This window comes from Ochotona curzoniae, unplaced genomic scaffold (assembly GCF_017591425.1).
Source record: "Ochotona curzoniae isolate NIBS_2020 unplaced genomic scaffold, NIBS_Ocur_1.0 contig_2754, whole genome shotgun sequence".
NCBI lineage: Eukaryota > Metazoa > Chordata > Mammalia > Lagomorpha > Ochotonidae > Ochotona > Ochotona curzoniae.
The window spans coordinates 15,386,148-15,404,019 of NW_024465582.1; the positions used below are offsets into that span (position 1 = coordinate 15,386,148).

The 17,872-nt window shown below is 45.5% G+C and overlaps 2 protein-coding genes across 2 annotated transcripts in view; one reads left to right on the plus strand and one right to left on the minus strand.

Annotated features, from left to right (window-relative positions):
• TTC23L (tetratricopeptide repeat domain 23 like) overlaps positions 1–11,036 on the plus strand; it is a 35,683-nt gene extending 24,647 nt beyond the window's left edge. Inside the window, exons 8-12 of the mRNA XM_040977454.1 lie at positions 1,289–1,416; positions 1,991–2,140; positions 3,346–3,428; positions 9,022–9,129; positions 10,953–11,036. Coding sequence (XP_040833388.1) covers positions 1,289–1,416; positions 1,991–2,140; positions 3,346–3,428; positions 9,022–9,100 — 440 coding nt within the window. The 3' untranslated portion in view covers positions 9,101–9,129; positions 10,953–11,036. The remainder of the gene's footprint in view (positions 1–1,288; positions 1,417–1,990; positions 2,141–3,345; positions 3,429–9,021; positions 9,130–10,952) is intronic.
• Positions 11,037–12,976: 1,940 nt separating this feature from the next.
• On the minus strand, positions 12,977–17,792 carry RAD1 (RAD1 checkpoint DNA exonuclease). Its single transcript, XM_040977456.1, has 5 exons — positions 17,240–17,792; positions 15,752–15,860; positions 14,904–15,162; positions 13,595–13,693; positions 12,977–13,350 (listed from the first exon to the last, which is right to left on the minus strand). The coding sequence occupies exons 1-5, from the start codon at positions 17,435–17,437 to the stop codon at positions 13,161–13,163; spliced, it is 855 nt and encodes a 284-aa protein (XP_040833390.1). The 5' UTR covers positions 17,438–17,792; the 3' UTR covers positions 12,977–13,160.
• Positions 17,793–17,872: the final 80 nt, after the last annotated feature.

Sequence of the window (17,872 nt, forward strand, 5' to 3'; positions counted from 1 at the left end):
TTAAAGTACCTAGGCTTAGAACAGAAGATAAAACAAAACAAAACAAAAATCCTACTGCTAGCATCAGTATTCTTAAAGGTGGGAAAATAAAAGTGTTCCCATTGAGGCCAGGAACAAGGCCAGGATATCCCAAGTACCCATTCTGTTTCAGCATTATAGTAGAAGTGCTAGAAAATGCAATAAGGAAATAAAAGGTATGCTGATTGGAGAGGAAAAAAATAAAACTGTTTTTGCTTGCAGGTGACATCACTGTCTATCAGAAAATCGGAAAGCATCGACAAAAAACCAAAAAATCTTCTGGAACTGTCTATAGGAAGGATGCAGTGTACTAGCCTAATATACAAAAACCAACCACTTCCCTGTGTACCAGGAGGGAACTAGTGGAATTTGAAATTAAGATAAAATACCATTTAAAGAAGAAATGAAATAGATAATCAATCTAACAAATTCTGTATAAAATGCATGTGAGAAAAACTATTAAACTGGTGAAAGAAACCAAAGAAGCATTGAATAAATTGAGCTCTTTCGTGTTCATAGGAAGTTTCAGAATCGTCAAACTATCCAATCCTTCACAACTTTCTCTGTTGATTCAACTCAGTTCCAATCAGAATGCAGCTAGCTTTTTTGAATATTGACAAACTGATTCTGAAATGTTTTACAGCAGCAAAAGCCCCAGAATAACCAGTACAACATTGAAGGAGAAGAGAGTTGGAGAACTGTCTTTGATACTTACTATATAAAGCCGTATTAATCAAGCTCGTGTGATGATGGCAAATTTTACTCATTGTATATATGCATTTTCTAGATTCATTGGGTCAACATCCATTTTATACTTAAAGGATGTCATTAAAATAGATTTTGCCAATTGCATATTTAAAATACTTACAAAATCTGTCTGTATTCCTCTTTCCCCCTCATTTACACACACACACACACACACACACACACACACACACACACACACACACTCCAAATAGAAGCTATAGAAAACAGGATTATTGAGCAGAAATATAAAAATAATATAATTAAAAAATATAATCTTATGCCTCATCTGGGATCCCAGGAAAATAAAACTACTCAGAATCTTTCTTTTCCTGCAGAAATCCGTGTATCCTCATCAGGAGAATAAAAATCAAAATATTGTCTGCCCCATCACATTACAAAGTTTTTAAAGGTCCTTATGAGAACAGACACGGACTTTAAATATGAAAGTGTCCACTGAGCCAAAGCAGATACACTTGTGAAAGATTGCAGCTTGTATGAAATTGTTGTTCTTTTTTTTTTCCAGATGCTATTGAGACACATTTTATAAAAAGTATTAGTGCGTATCAGGTGACATTGGGCTCAGAGGAGTCTGAAACACTGGCTACCATTGAAGAATTTTGCAAGTGGCTTGTCCAGAATGGGGAAAAACAGGTAAAGATGACCACCTCATCGACGCAACTGCTTGCTTATTAGATCAGAGCTGCCTTTTTCAATCTCATACCTCGGCAACTCCACCTGCAGAAAAACTGAATATTATAATCTGAGATATTACATATCTGAGATATTCATTGTAATATTCAGTTTTTCTGCAGGTTTGAAAATTTTTGCAATGAAAACAAGGTGAAGAAGCAGATATAAAGAGTGTGGAATTCAGACTACTCGGTTTTGAATCCTGACACTCTGAGCTGTAGATAGACTCTGTGGTCTTGGCCAAAATCTTTAGCTTTTTTTTTTTTAAGCATCCATTCCTTCATCTATAAAACAAGTGTAGTAAGAGATAGCTTTCTAACAGCGTTGCCAGTAAAATTAAATAATATCAAGTATAAGTTGAGAACTTGAACTCTGAGCAGGAGCAGATTCTATAGGTGCTACGTCACAGCTGACCAAGCTTGGTGGCTCATGTCGTATTGGGGCAGAGTACCTTCTCCCTGCAGCTCACGGCATAGAGCCCACGTGCTCTTCAGAATTGCCAGTAGGAATAACTTTTTTTTTTTTGATTCCTCAGGAAGCTTACAGACTGCTAAAGTCTTCTTTGAAGTCCTCGGTTACCAACTACAGTAACTGTAGTGAAAAACTGGCTGAGACTTTTTATAACATGGGCAGGATCTGCTTTGCTGAAGGAGACCTCGGGAAGGCAGTTCAGCTGCTGAGGAAGGTGAATGCTGGCTGCTTTTGCTACATTTTCTCCCAGAGGTGCAAGCAGAATGTGAGGGGGATGTGTATGTGTGTGTATATGTATCTTTACTCCCTCCAATCCCCTCTTTCTTTCTCATTACTTCTCCTTTTAAGGGATGTGTGACCTTTTGCAAGTTCTCAACTTTTTATATGTGCTGAGAAAGAATATGAAACAAAAAAGTTGTGTCCATTCCGGACTGGAGTCTTCATGGTGGGCTGGCAGTAACTTTTCAGAGTCATAGATGGGTCTAGAGCATTTATAGTTGGGCTAACCTTGCTTCATTCCTGTGTCAGCACCAGGCAGGGTTTCATCCAGTCCCTGCAGGTGGCTCTTCCCCTAGCAGTGGCAGAACCTCCCAGACTCCTGCACGTCCGTAGCCTGCTGAACACTTACCGGCCCCCTCCACCGGTGTTTGAGGTCTCTCTGTTGTTCTGCCCTTTGAATCTCCTGGAATTCAGTTCTAGCGGGGTCAGGGGAATCCCATTGGTCCCCTGTCCCTGTGCCATCACCTGGACCTCGCTCAAACCATCTGGGACAACTGTCTGCGCCTCAGTTTTCTCTCTCAGGCATCAGAGATGACATGGCCAGCTGTCGTGCGTTAGAAGTTGTTTCATGCATTTGTTTTTTCATTTCATGTGTTTCTTTTGGGGGCCATTTTGGGTGGAGTGTACATTTGATCTCCCTTGTTCCCTGTTGGTTGGAAACAAAGGTCAGTGTTTAAACTTCAAATGGAAAACTGCTTAAGAGTAAACTATTGTTGCATGAGAATAGACGCAACTTTGGCATGCCTGCATGGATTTCCTTCATATCTACTTTGTTACAGCAGTTCAGAAAATATTGCTGCAAACAGCTCCTGTAGCTGCGTTGAGTAGGGCTGCTGTCAGTCTTCAGTGCTCTTTCTGCGATCACCCCTCCCCCCAGCCCCATAGGGCAGTGAAAGGTGCAGGTCACTGGAGTGCACACAGTGCAAGGGATGCAGAAGGTAACCAAGGTAACCCAGGAGCACTGAGAGCAGACGCTGCCCTCCTCCTGCTTGGGAAGGAGCCAGTGCAGGGTGGTTCAGGCAGCCATAGTGTAAACCTAGGAGATCCCCATGGCACTGGTTTTCTTTGGATTGGGGTTTGTAGTCAAGCTGTCGGCTAGGTGATTCTCTCTAACCTAATTGCCTCTCTCCTTACCTGCAGTGCCTGATGATTCAAATCTTAGTGTATGGAAATGAACACAGTAAGAGCAGAGAGACAAAAAACCTCCTTACCCTGCTGCAGAGGTGAGTCTGGCCTTGGTGGATGTGCACACCCAACGGCCTCTCCCTGGTTCAGCACAGTAGAGGTGATTTTCCTCCATCATTCTTACCAGTAAGGCAAAGTCCCAGCTCTTCTACAGATTGTGGGAAATCCTGGAGAGGGACAAGTGGGTGACTTGTCACCTGTAGAACCCAGTATTATGAGTCTGGTTCTATAATTCACGGTATTTGTAATATCAATTTAATGCTGATATGTATTCAAGCCCTGCAAGACAAAATCTCAGTCAACTTGGGTGATAACTGATATGGATTTATATAAAGTAAACAAATACAATAAAAATCGTTTTCTTGCTGATGATATAAAAAGCAGGTCCAAAAGTAGTAGGCAACATTTTAGAGTATAGTTGTGTCTAAAGGTAGTAATGAAAGAACCTCTTCTGCCTTTTTTTTCTTTTGGTGTCTAGAATTTAAGGCAGAGTTTGTCCAAGCTTGCCCTGTTCTTTGTGCCTGGCATATGAATTTTGAGTCTCTTGCCCCAAATGACTCTGCCGATAAATGTGATAAGATTTGGATCCAGGTAGATCAGATCATAAAAATGTCATTTCTTGTAATAGTTTATTTATATGAAAGGCAGAGTTAGAACCAGAGTATTTCTATCCACTGGTTAAGTCCCCACATGGCTACAATGGCTGGGCCTGGGGTAGGCCAAAGCCAGGAGTTAAGGCCTCCCACGTGGGCGCAGGATCCAGCACTTGGGCCATCCTGTGCTGCTTTCCCAGCTGGATCAGCTGGGAGATGAAGCAGAAACAGCCGAGACTCATACACTAGAACCCAAAAAGGGGCTCTGGCATTGCAGGCACCTTAGCTTTCAGTGGCCTTAACGCTGGGCTTGAGGAAGGCCACTTTGTACACTTGTCTGGACACAGTGATACATGTGCTCATCTGTTTAGCTCCTAAGGCTCTGGAACCATTTACCTGCGGGGAAACTGAGACCTGATTTACTCAGAGCTTGGCCTCTTGGCCTCGGTCTTCACACTGGATGTTCTCTGCAGGCAGTGTAGCTCACGATCTACAAGCAGGCTGTGTGGACGTGAAGTCCAGGCTGCGGTCAGCAGGCAGCTCTCTGACCCAGGTGGAGACCCTTGGCCTCCCCAGCCTCGGTTTAATCATCAATAAAATACCAGTACCTGCTCCAGAGTGTGGATTCCTGAGTTAGTGATACAGCACTGACACCAGGCCCTGGCAGGTCGGTCTGATTGCTCAGTGGATGCTGATATCATCAGAATGAAACCACAGTCATTTTCTTCTGGGCTGCTGGAGATCATAGGTCAGCCTGTCTTAACAGCCTTCTCTGTATCAACCTACTTATTATTTTATGTCAAGAACACTGGATAGAAAGTAAATATTACTGGAATCAGACCTGTGATCATCTCGCGCCTTTGCCACTTAGGCAGTATGTGACCTCGGGGAAATCACTGAAGCTTGTCGTTAAGACTGCAGAATTCAATAATCCAAGGCAATTGTGAATTTTAAATAAAATAATTTCTTTTTTTTAAGATTTACTTATTTTAATTGGAAAGTCAGATTTATAGAGAGAAGGAGAGACAGATATTCCATCTGCAGGTTCACCCCCCAAGTGACCATCATGGCCAGAGCTGAGACGATCTGAAGCCAGGAGCCAAAACTTATTCTGGGTCTCCCACATGCAGGTGTAGGGTCCAAAAGCCTTGGGCCATCCTCGACTGCTTTCCCAGGCCACAAACAGGGAGCTGGCAGGGAAATGGAGCAGCCGGGATATAAACTGGCTGCCCATATGGGATCCTGGCACATGCAAGGTAAGGACTTTAGCCGCTAGGTGACTGAGCCGGGGCCTACGTAAAATCATTTCTGCAGTACAGAGGGCACAGTTTCTGGTGGAGTATGTGCTCGGAACAGTTGAGAGCACACCCTTCCTCCTGTTTCTCTTCAGTAAGTTTTGAAATCAAGCACAGTTGTTCGCTACCGCCATATTTTATGTATCTGAGATTGGCCAAGAAGCTCTCTCGGAACATACCTAGATTACATTTTACGCTCTGAAGGAATGAGGCTGAAACAAACAAACAAAACCAAACCAGACATCAGTTCAGAGAATCCCATGACTTCCTTAAAACTAAAGTGGAGGTTCTATCGACTCCACTGGATCTACAAAGAGAAGGAGGAGAAATTAGGAGACATGGTTACAACCGAATTCAAACTCCCCAAGTAGGGGGAGGAGTTTCTTTAGGTGCTTCGAGACTGATTCCTCTCCCCGTGGCTGACAGTGAGGAGGGAGGGCCACGGAAGGGGAGCAGAGGGGGCCCTGCAGAGACACTGCCATAACAGAAGTTGGGTCGGTGAAGGTTTTCCTTTCCCTGAAACAGGCCCATGGCTCATGCCCCTGCTGAGCCAGCTGGAGGAGCAGCTGCCAAAGCCCAGCTGTCCAACCCAGGACAAGTAGGTTCTGTGTGCGTCAGCATTTCTCTGGGTAATCACTCCCAAATGCCCTGGAGCCCGGCTGGTTTTCCGGTGGGTGCTTGCGTGTTTTCACTCCACCTCTTCTGGAAACTCAGGGAAAACCCTCGCTGGACTCTGATTGCCAGGAGCCCAGATTCTTAGGATTTGAAGCCAAAGCAGAACCAGCCTCTTAAAACAGGAATTATTTCCAAGGTTAAGTGAAAGTTGCAAGGGCCTCCAATGAGATTTTCATAAATAGAAAAGATATTGGAAAATCTCAAGTTCGGAAATCAACTTCAAGGTTGTTTAGTCTAACTTATACCCAAATCACAAATGTACTTCAATTTTAATCATTTATATGCCAAGCTTTCTAATCACTGGAAATGCTGACGTAAGATGTATTGCTTTTTGGAGAAAGACACACATGACCGGATCACAAGTTAATCGGTAGTAAATCTCTTAAGAGAAATGTTAGCGGGAAGGACAAGCGAAAACTCGCACGGCTGGAACTGCGGGTGGGGCCTGTGTGCAGGCTGGGGTGGGGTGCGGTGGTTCCTAGGAGGAGTGGACAGCTGTGTCAGAAGGGAAATGAACACCAGAGCAGATGTTCCATGTAGCACGGAGGAAGGTCTAGTGACATGGAGTGACCGGGTACCTCTCAGGAGAAGCAAGTGGCCTCAACGGTTGAGAAGGCATAGCCATACATGCCAGAGATGGGTTTGAAGGACAGTTTGGGACCAGGTTGTGCAATTCTTTATGTGCCGTGCTAATGAGTTTAAAATTGATTTGGTAAACAGAAAGGCAACTATTAAAGACTTTTGAGGAGAGAGTGACAGGATCAATGGCTGGCTGCATATCATTAGGCTAAATGGCACCTAGGAGGCCGCTTAGGAAGCAGATCTGCTAGTCCAAGGAAGACGTGTTGAGACCCTTAATTATCTAAAGCCAGGAGTGTAGAGGGGGTGTGCAGGGCGGGGGTTGAGGAACGATTCAGGAGTCCGTGATGACAGATTTTGCAACCCGTCAGATGTGAGGTGTCATGGGGGAATTAAAGGCGGCTTTGAAGTTTCTAGCTTGGGAAACTAGATACGTGGCAGCGCTGCCGAGGGACACAGTATGACAGGAGGAGTTCATCTGGCAGGCCATCTGTGGGCCGAGTGCGAGAATGACTGCCGTTCAGGATGAGTTGGTTCTTGTAGCTGCTGTTCCTCCTCTGCTTGGTGGTGTTCAGTAAGCTGCTGACTGCACGGACGGGATGCTCAGGGAGACGGATATAGTCAGTACAGAGGACCAGATCAGCCAGAGCATGCATGCAGACATAGAAAACATTTTCCCAGTACATGCAAATGAAATATAAACATGAAATATTTATAAAGAATTTTTGAGAACAGATTTTAAAGAGCATATACTGTATGATGTGGTGAGTCGGTAACAGAACAGTTGAGGATCCAATTCAAGCTTTCCCACTTAAATTGAGACTTAGTTTCTTCATCTGTAAATCGTAGGAGCACCTCAGGTGCTTTACTTAATATATTTAACGTAAAAAAATCATGAAAGTTCGAAGAAGAAATGCAAATAGCCAGCAAGACACAAGAGAAGGCAAAGCAAGAAGAATTGAAATGTCAGACAGAAACAAGCCTGGAACATGCAGTGCCATTTGTGACCTCTCATGTTTGTGGTAATGCAACATAGACAACGTATCTGTGGAAGGTACGGGGAGGTTAGCCCTCATCAGCATTCCAGGAAATTGTTGCTACCTACTGGATAGAAATTTTAGGAAAAAAATGAACAACTGGCCCATTGTGGGACACTTCCAATGATTAGAAGAATGTATTAAAGTTATAAAACACTGCCTACTATTATATACTGAAGAGTGAAGGGTAAATGAAATTATTCATATAAAGCACTTAGCGCAGTTCAGAATAAGTATTCGGTAAATATTTTTATAACTCTGCTGGTCGTACAAAATGACAGACATTTGGAGCGTCGGTTTCATCTTTGTCCGTCAGTCATCTCTAGGACATGCCTGCTAGAAAGTTACTTCAATATCATTTTTGGTGGGTCTTAAGTTGTCAAAGTCAGCAGAGGGGGTGGATAAAACCAGCTTGCTCTCTTTACAACCGGGGGTTAGAGGGAAGGTACTCTGTGTCCTTAATAGTCTATTATTCTCTTGATCATTCCAACAAGACTGAAGGGTTATGGAGAGAAAGCCGAAAAGAAGTGATAGGGCATGGGTGTTTGGGGGTCTTCAGAGACCCTATAACAAGGAACAAGAAGATGGTTGGTAGGCTCCGGAAGTGGTGGCCAAACCTGCTTGAGCTGGGGCCTGCTGGTGAAATGTATGCTCCGTAGGCTGGGTTGCTTCCAGGCTACCAACTTCATATCCTGTCTTATCGTGTGTTTGTAAACAGCTCTGCACTGCCAAAGGTAAAACAAATCTTGGTCTGCTCCAGCATTCAAGAGCCAAGGAGCAGCACTTTTCCAGATTGAGGTTCTAGAACCAGCTAGAGGCACCGGGGCAGATAAAGAAGTGACTTGTCAGGAGCCCTTTGGGGGGAGCAGGTGTTGCTAAGCCACCGAGGGCCGCTCAGCGCGACTTGTTTTCAGCAGAGCAGCAGGGAGCTCTGCCATGCTCACGCAGACTCAGAGGAAGGTGAAGACTTGCTGTCATGGGCCACTGGTTTGCTGGAGTGATGCTGAAAATTCTAGAAAGAATGAGCTGGGTGGAGTTTAGTGGTGTCCTCTGCCACAGGAGCAAACTACATTTCCACCATCAGTGTGCTGTGCAGCTATAGAGGAAAGAGCTATGCACTGTACCAAGGCAGTTCTAGTGCAGGCCGGCTCTGCTGTGTGGCCTCAAGTTGCTTCAGCATTCTGCAGCTCAGGTTCTTCATTCTTTTGACAAGCTTCTGGAGAGCACTTCTTCAGTGCCAGGTGCAGTCAGAGCTGCAGGTGCAGTCAGAGCTGCAGGTGCTAGCAAAGATAAAGCACGGTCGTTCCTCTCAAGAGAATAGCAGTCTGGGGCAAGAGACAAACGCGATGCACTCAACAAAACACCAAGTTCTGGAGTAGTGGTCCGGGTGCAGTAAGCGCAGAGCTGGAATGGGCTTCTTACAGAGGATGACAGTGGAATTCTCTCCTAAAGGGCAAGCGCCAGTTCAAGCCGATGGAGTAGAGACGCTGTGCCAGGGAGAAGGAACTCCTGCAGAGACACTGAGGCATGACAGAGGCGCTGGGCCCAAGGGACGGAGCGGTGAGTGCCTTGTGGAGGTTGCCCAGGGAAGTGCTGTTTAAAGGGGACTCCCATTTCCTTTTTCAGCCACTGAAACATCAAAGATAACTGATGTAACCCCTAAACCCAACACGCTATGCCCTGCAGAAGTCTTTCAGCCACCTGAAGACTTCTGGGAAGGGCAAGGCTGCCATCTTGTGGCAGCAGCATAGCGGGCCAGGTTGTTTCCGGCTACCACCCTGGCAGTTTCCTTGTCCATGTTTTATGTGGTCCTGAAGCAACTGAATTAATAATGTCTGTGTCCTCTACTGATTTGGATTCATGTTATTACATTCCTTCTTGGTCTGCTGATAAGGAAATTAAAGTGTCAAACGGCGTTCTGTATTTCATACAGTCCTGTAGCCGAGAATGAACCACTTCACAACATTTTGTATCAAGTTTTTATGAAACCATTTATTGATTTATTTGAGAGAGAGATATCTCATTTCCCACATTTCCGGGTTCTATCATCAGAATACCCACAATGTTGGGCTGAGCTGAGGCCGAGGCCCGGAGCCAGGAACTCTCCAGATCTGGCTGGGCGGAGGGGACCCACGGGCCGAGTCCTCAGCGCCACCTGCACGCTTTCTTTCCAAGCCTGAAGTACAAAGAGGTGCTAGAAGGTCAATCAGAGTTTTCAGGATCAGTCTTTTGGGCGCTGCAGCTCCAGCCTGGCTGCTCCGTTCCTGGAAAGTCGGTGTGGGAAGCTCCATGGTTTTTAACAGAGAGGATAAATCCTCCTTTTAGCACTTACTGGGTCTCTGGGTTTCACATCTCTCGTGAGGAAGAGTCTCCTGAAAGTGGTGGAGTGCAAGGGGCCTACCCTGGACGGTGAATCCTGAAGTCACGCACCACTGAACGCTGGGGTGTGTTGTGAGGAATGCGCTGTTTGGCGACTTGGCCATTGCGCAAACCTCAGCGAGAGCAGATGGCGGTGGAGAAGGCCAGGTGCCGTGTGGCCTCCTCACGCCGTCACGAGACTTGCTACACAAGGTGTGTAAGGCTGCTGCTGCCATACCCAGCACACTGTTTGCTATACTTTTTTTTTAAAAAAAAGATTTTGTTTATTTTTATTACAAAATCAGATATACAGAGAGGAGGAGAGACAGAGAGGAAGATCTTCCGTCTGATGATTCACTCCCCAATGAGTGCAACGGCCGGTGCTGCGCCGATCTGAAGCCAGGAGGCAGGAACTTGCTTTAGGTCTCCCACGCAGGTGCAGGGTCCCGAGGTTTTGGGCCGTCCTCGACTGCTTTCCCAGGCCACAAGCAGGAAGCTGTATGGGAAGTGGAGATACCGGGATTAGAACCGGCGCCTGTATGGGATCCTGGCGCGTTCAAGATGAGGACTTTAGCCGCTAGGCCACGCCACTGGGCCCTCTAGACTTTTTTTTTTTTTTAATAAAAAGGAATGCACACTAAAATAATGATAAAATATAGTAAATATGTCAGTGGCGGTCATTTATGATCATAGGTCTGCACAATTGTACGTGTTAGATGAGAGTGCAGTAGCGTTATGGCAGCACTGCCTTGCGCTGTGAGGAACGCATTACTGCGGCTCAGTAATCCTTGGATTGCCATTTGATTCAAGGGAAGAGCTCTGTAGGAGAGAAATTCAGCACACCCGATCGCCCTTGGGGGCGCGTCCTAAACCACTGGGATTTTAGGGGAGTGTGGTAATGTGGTGTGTGCAATCTAGCATGGAAAAGCAAGGCTGGGCAAGGCAGGGCCCCATGTATAGCCCCAGAGCAAAAACAGGGAAGGGCCGAGGAAAAGGCACCAATGTTTTTTTCTCCTTTCCTCTAGGTCTTCTGTTATCAGTAAAGAGAAAAACCTCTATCCAAGGGAGCCAGCAATAAAGTCCACCGTGGCAATGAACATCTTGGGCCACAGAGTGTTTGTCAGCCTGGATGGCCGTGGCAGATCAAAAGCAACACCGCAGATTTTTTAAACTAAAACTGTAGCGAGAAGGGTCCACTTGGCAGCACCATCGCAGGTAAACTAGCCAAGAGCGGTCACCCACCAGGAGCCTGCTCTCTAACCTGGGGCAAGGAAATCTGCAAACTAAAAGTCTTAATTTTTGTATTAATTTGCTACACTTGAATAAGTTTGGAAGTACAAAAGCATTCCTGCTGAGGGCGTGCGCTCCCTGGTGTTCCTTCAGAAGAATGCAGTTACACTACTAGCAGATACAGAACGCGAACGAAGAGGGGGTGATTGGGTCCGGTTAGGGTGGTAGTCAGGGTTATTTAGAAAGAACTCATTAGCTTCTGAACTTTAAATAGTTAAATACATGTGAAATTAAAATGAGTTTTAAATGTATCCCATGCCATTTCAGGGTCCCAAAGCTTTGGGCTGTCCTCTACTGTTTTCCCAGGCCACAAGCAGGGAGCTGGAAGGAAAGTGGGGGCAGCTGGACATGAACTAGCAACATATAGGATGCCAACACTTGCAGGGGAAAATTAGCCAGTTGAGCCATCATGCTACACCCCTCCCCCCAGTAGCATCTTAACTCTGGTCCAAAAGGTCAACCTGTTCTTCCTTACTGTATCGTTATATGTATTTTAAAATTTTATAACTGTGTTAAGTGTGTGTTTCTGGTCAGTGCATGTATCAGTGAACAACAAAAGTCATAATCCTATTTTAAATTTAAAAAGAAAACTAATTCTGAAAATGTCGACTGATTATTTTCATAGTTTATATTTTTCTGTTTTGTGTTTATTTGAACAAAACAATTTTGATATTTAATTTTCCCATTTGCTTCTGCTGGTGCAGTGATGTGGGGAAAAATGTTATTTTAAGCCACATATATATTTATTTTTTGTAGAAAGCAAGTCAGATAATTTAATGTTAATTTTATTCAATATAAAAATATGTACGTCACACAAATTATTTCAGTGAAAAGCAGCCAGAAATTACAAAAATTAATAGCTGGATTTCTGTATCTTGCACTGGCCAAAAAGCTGTTACAGATGAATGGAAGGCATCTAGTAAGTACTTAGGGCATCAAGCAGTTTTGGGCACAAGAATGAATTATTGTCTAGAACCCTGAAGTTTGTTTTATATCCTGTTCAAAAGTTTCTTCAAAAGGAATACTTAAATTCACATGTAAAAGCAGTCACTTCATTGGATTAGATGCTAATTTTACAGTAGTCTCTAGGGATACTGGTGATTGTCCATCCTTGGCAGGCCTCAGCCTTTCCCGAGGAAACCTTAACAATACAGAGTGTAGGCCCTGGAGGCTTATCCCAAGGCTCTCAGACTGTTGGAATAAGCAGGACGCCTCGAGAACCACTGAATCCAAAATTACAAGCAATGCCCATCTTTGCTTTTTCTAACATAAACAAAAGAACATCTCCATAATAGCTTCATCAAACTTTCAATCTTTACAGTCTCTTGAAATGTTCTATTTCAGAATATATACTTTGTTTGATTTGACTTACACTATTTTCTGAGTTTAAAAAAACAGAAACATAGGGCCTGGCACGGTGGCCTAGCAGCTAAAGTCCTTGCCTTGAGTATGCCGGAATCCCACATGGTGCTGGTTCCAATCCCAGTGGCTCTGCTTTCCATCCAGCTCCCTGCTTGTGGCCTGGGAAAGGAGTCGAGGACGGCCTAAAGCCTTGGGACCCTGCACCCATGTGGGAGACCCGGAAGAGCTCCTGGCTTCAAATTGGCGCTGCTCAGGCTGTTGTGGTCACTTGGGGAGTGAATCATCAGATGAAAGATCTTCCTGTCTCTCCTGCTCTCCTCTCTATATCTGACTTTGCAATAAAAATAAATCAATCTTAAAAACAAAACAAAACAACCAGAAACATAGGACAGCCCAGTACTGGATAATCAATGATTCAGAAAACATTTATTTACAAAATGCATAGAAATGATTAGAGTATAAGGCTTTTTTTGTCAAAGAAGGACTCATGCGAGTGCTTTCTCAGAAGAACACAGCCCCCGATGGACCGCCTGAATGACGTCATGGCCGAGCAGCATGGAGGGCAGTGTGTCCGTCAGTGCTCACACTCCAGACTCAGATTCAGGAACTTCCTCATCCGGGCAGCAATAATATTCCACAAAGCATATCTGTCCATCTTCATTTTTAATCATGTACTGTAGTGAGAGGAATCCTCGGTTATCTGTCCGAATGGATACTTTACAAGAGAGGACTAACGCCTTTGTAGAGGGCTTCAGCAAAGAAATCTTGTACCTGTATGAGAATAAATAAAAAGTGGTGCTCTTAATTCAGGGTAAAGGATAAAAATTAGCTAAGCATTATCATACAGCAAAAAATAATAAAATACTATCTAAGTACAGTCCCCAATTCACCAAGTAAATCTACTAGCCATTTTTCAAAAATAATACATACTTGAAACAAGAAACATTATTTTTAAATTAAAAAAAAAAAAAAAAAGGTATTCAAGCTCAACATCACCTCTGTGTTAAGAACTCACCTGTTCACTTGGGTCTGGTTACAAAGGAATGTTTCCATCAAGTCAGAATCTTTGGGATAGTCGAGGTGGGAGCTTCCTGCATTTCCAAAAGTAGACAACCTACAGTAGAAATCGAGCAATGTATTCATTGGTCCAATCATAAACCACATTAGGATCCAAATAAAACAGTTCCTGAAGAGACTCTGGTTGTTGAGACAGACAGCACACTAGAGCAAGTGCTATAGTACAGGTCCCCACAGTGTCTCACACACGGTGACCACTTCCACAGTGTGAGCTTATAGGGCAACTGGCAATTAACCCACACTTTGAAGAAAATCCAGTCATAAGAGGAGGGGGCACTCAATTTCTTAATCCTACTGTGCTGTGTCTTCACCTCAGCCTTCAGTCAGGATATGAGAGAGAACTAAGCATGATGTAAGGCCGCTGCAGACCTTGGGTCCTGTTTATAATCTACTCTTGTACCAACCGCCTGCAGCATCACTGAAACTTAGGACTGTTTTATCATTTTCCATGTTCCAAGATCAGCCAGTTATGTGTAAACAATTTAAAAATGTCTGTCTGTTTGCCGCTTCGATCTCTGTGAATTATTGAACATTGGAGCAGCGCTGGCATGCTGGGAACTGAGCCTTCAAGGGCTGTGTGTTCCCACGGTGCAGTTTTTCTCTCTTCCTGAAATAGAACCCCTTCCTCAGAGCATTTCATCCATGCCCAGCCATGGTGATGGGTCCCAGATCTACAAGCCCAGGCTAGACTGATTTCCTCAGAGCTGTAACTATATATTCATCTATTCCAAATGTCACAGGCACCTCAAATTTGACATGTCCAGAAAAAAATCTCAGTCCCACTTTCCCTTCACTAAATCATTTCCCACTGTACTGTGCATAAGCCCATGGTCAAAGGGATCCTGTGAAATACTGAATAAGTGCCTATAATCTCAACTCATATCACTGCATTATTAAGGTTTTGCTGATTTCCATGTTGATTAACATTTAAAAATATTTTTATGTGAGAAGCTGAGAGAGAGAAGATTCCCTACTGGTCTGTTCCTCAAATTCCTATGACAACCGGGGCTAGGGCAAGGCTGCCACCACAAACTCGGAACACAACCCAAGTTTCCCACAAGGTGGCAGGAACCTAGTCTGCGGCCATCAGCACTGCTCCCCAGGCTGTGGCCAAACAGGAAGGAAGCTGGAGCAGCATCTGGGTGTCACAGCCATGTAACCCAGTAAGGGAACCGTGCATCTTGACTGGTCAGGCGTGCACATCTTGGCTGGTATTTTAACAAACAGCTACCCCTGCTCTCAAGTACCTGAAATACGGCTTGTCAGGAGACATGGTGACCTGAAGGACCTCGCTTGTCATATCCAACTCGGAAAACGCTTCTCGGAGCCCCTCAGACTGCAGGATAATTTTATTGATCACATTGGTGCTGCAGAAATCAAAGTCCAGAGTCTCCTCAGGCTCCTGAGTGCTGATTTTGCAGACGGTCACCACTCCTCCTTCCTCGAGGAACAGCATCAGGGGGTGGCCGTAGCCCTGGTAACACATCCGCAGTGCCGTGCAAGTCCCTGCGATGGAGGGAAGCCCCGGGGGTCAGCGCAGAGCACAGCAGAAACAAGCCCCCAGCCCTCCCGAGAGCACGCGTCGGCAGCTCCAGTCGGCTTGCCCCTTGAAAAAATCCTGATTATATGTTTAAGTCTACAAAAACACTTTCCACAGAAATGTTTTTCCATTTCTTCAGGGTATTATTTTTAGGAATGGTGAAATCCAATCACCATAGGTCTAAAGCCACAAGAGTCCCAGAAAACAATCTGGATACAGACAGGTATGGTTCCAGGTGTGGTTCCCTAAAACAATATTTTAGTTTTATATTGCGAGTACCACTATCACTCACTATACATTTTTAATGCAGTGTTTTCCCACACTCCGACATGGGATGCAGCTTAACCCACAGTGCTGATGCCAGTCCCCTGTAAACACATGTTGATACTCTACAAAGTCAGAATCTGTGACAGTAACCACTGACAAATAAATTGGTTTAAATTCTAAGGAAAATGCCTTAAAGAAATGCTTTTAAAGAAATACTTTAAAAATATTGTACTTTTCTGACTGGTCTGTATAACGCTTTTGTGTCCTTGTAATAATAAACTGGTTTACCTGGCACAGGGCTTGATCCAAAAATCGACAAGCAGTCTAAAAGGACAGTTAAGTTAATTCGAAATGTAACTGACTCTTCCTGAACGGTAAACTCTTGAAATATTCCAGCCTATGAAGAGGTAAGCATGAGAAGATGATTACATTATTAAGACTGAAAACTCACATGTAAGATTACAGGTTTCACAAAGTTTTAAAAACAACAATGCTGGGTAGCCTAGCAGCTAACGTCCTTGCCTTACATGCGCCAGGATCCCATACAGGTGCTGGTCTGTGACCCGGCTGCTCCACTCCCCACCCAGCTCCCTGCCTGTGGCCTGGGAAGGCCGTCGGGGATGGCCCAGGGCCTTGGGACCCTGCACCTGTGTGGGAAACCCAGAAGTTCCTGGCTTTGGATTGGTTCAGTTCTGGCTGTTGTGCCCATTCAGGGAGTGAATCAGCGGATGGAAGATCTTTCTCTGTCCTTCTCTCTGTAAATATGACTTTCCACTAAAAAAAACTTAAATAGTAACAATGCTGTACTACTGTCATGAGATATTATCTAATTGTCAAAGTATCTTCTACTCAGTAATTTAGCCCCCTGCAAACCTTGTTTAGGATGCTTTTTTTTTTTTTAAAAAAAGATTTACTTACTTGAAAATCAGGATGATAGGAGGAGAGAGAGATTTCCATCCACTGGTTCATCCCCAGGGAATGGCCAGCAGTGGCCAGGGCTGGGCCAGACTGCAGCCAGGCGCTTCTCCTGGCCTTCCTGTGTGGGCAGTAGGCCCCGAGCCCTTGGGCCATCCTCTGCTGCTCTTCCCAGGCCACTGACAGCTGTCAGTGGAGTCACCTAATGGGGCGGTGGCTGCTTTACCTACTGCACAATAACACTAGTCTCTGTCTCCATTCTTCATTCTTGAAAGTAAAATTATCTTTTTTTTTTTTTTTTGGTCCATCAATATGGCTAAGGAAATCTGGAGAACAGATGAAAATGCATGTGTGCTATTGGTTTTCAGTTCTTTTGAGGAAAACAACTCTAGGCTTTAAAAAAAAGTTGCTGAAATCAATCAGAAATCTTCTGAACTTTACAAATGTTATTTTGTCAGATTCTATTACAACCAAAAACAAAATTTTAACTAGAATAGTAACAAGTTGGTAAAAGGCATATATTTTGGAAACAAACATTTGGGGTTCTTATCCCATCAGCTTACCTGCTACCTGTTGAACTGTGGGCAACTCAATTAATCGTGCTGCAGTTTCCACAGATGTAAAAATGGAGTAACACAACGTACTTTGGGGACAACGGGGAGGGTTACATGGGTTAAACGTGTAACACACTTACCGGTCTATGATTTTAGTTTTTAGAAACTTTAGTCATTATTATCATTAACCACGACCTCTGGGGGCCCGGGGGGGGGGGGGGGATGGGCTCCCAGGAGAGAAGAAAGTTCCAGCACTTCTACGTGCGACCTCACTTTGTCCCTGCAGACCTTTCGCCTGTGGCCATACCTGAATAAAAGCATTGGCTTGCACGCACTTTGCATTTTCCACCGTCACTCGGAGCCCGTTTTTAGTGGCGAAGCAGGTGGCGTGTTCTCGGAAGTGGATGGCCTTCAGGATGGTGGAGAGGTTCCGCACGTTGTCGAGGCTGGCCACTAGGCTGTACCGCTCGCCCTCGTCCCGGACGTGCTGCGTGAGCAGGGGCATCCCGCGCTGCTCCCGCCGGGATTCCGGAACGAGCAGACCCCTCAGCGGGGTCGGCGGCCCGGGGCTCGGGACGGTCCCCGGGGAGGGAGCGGCGACTCCCCAGTGCGGACAGTGAGAGCTGACAAGTACGCCACCGCCCCGGGCTCCACCGGGGCCCCTAGTCCCCTCGCGCTCCCAGCCAGGCTCCACCGCCCTGGGCGCCGGGGGTCGGGCCTCGCGTCCTCAGCAGCGTCTCCCGGAGCCCGGGACTACCAGCTCAACAACCCGCCACCGGGATGGCACCGCGGATAAACGGGACAACCCGACGAGCCGGCCCAGCCAGCGCGAGGGAAGCGACTCGCCTCCCGCCACTCTCCTCAGGCCCGCCCCTCCGCCTCGGCCGCCCGCCGTCGCCCCAGCGCCCGCTCGGGAGGGCTAGAGCGCCGCCCTCCGTTC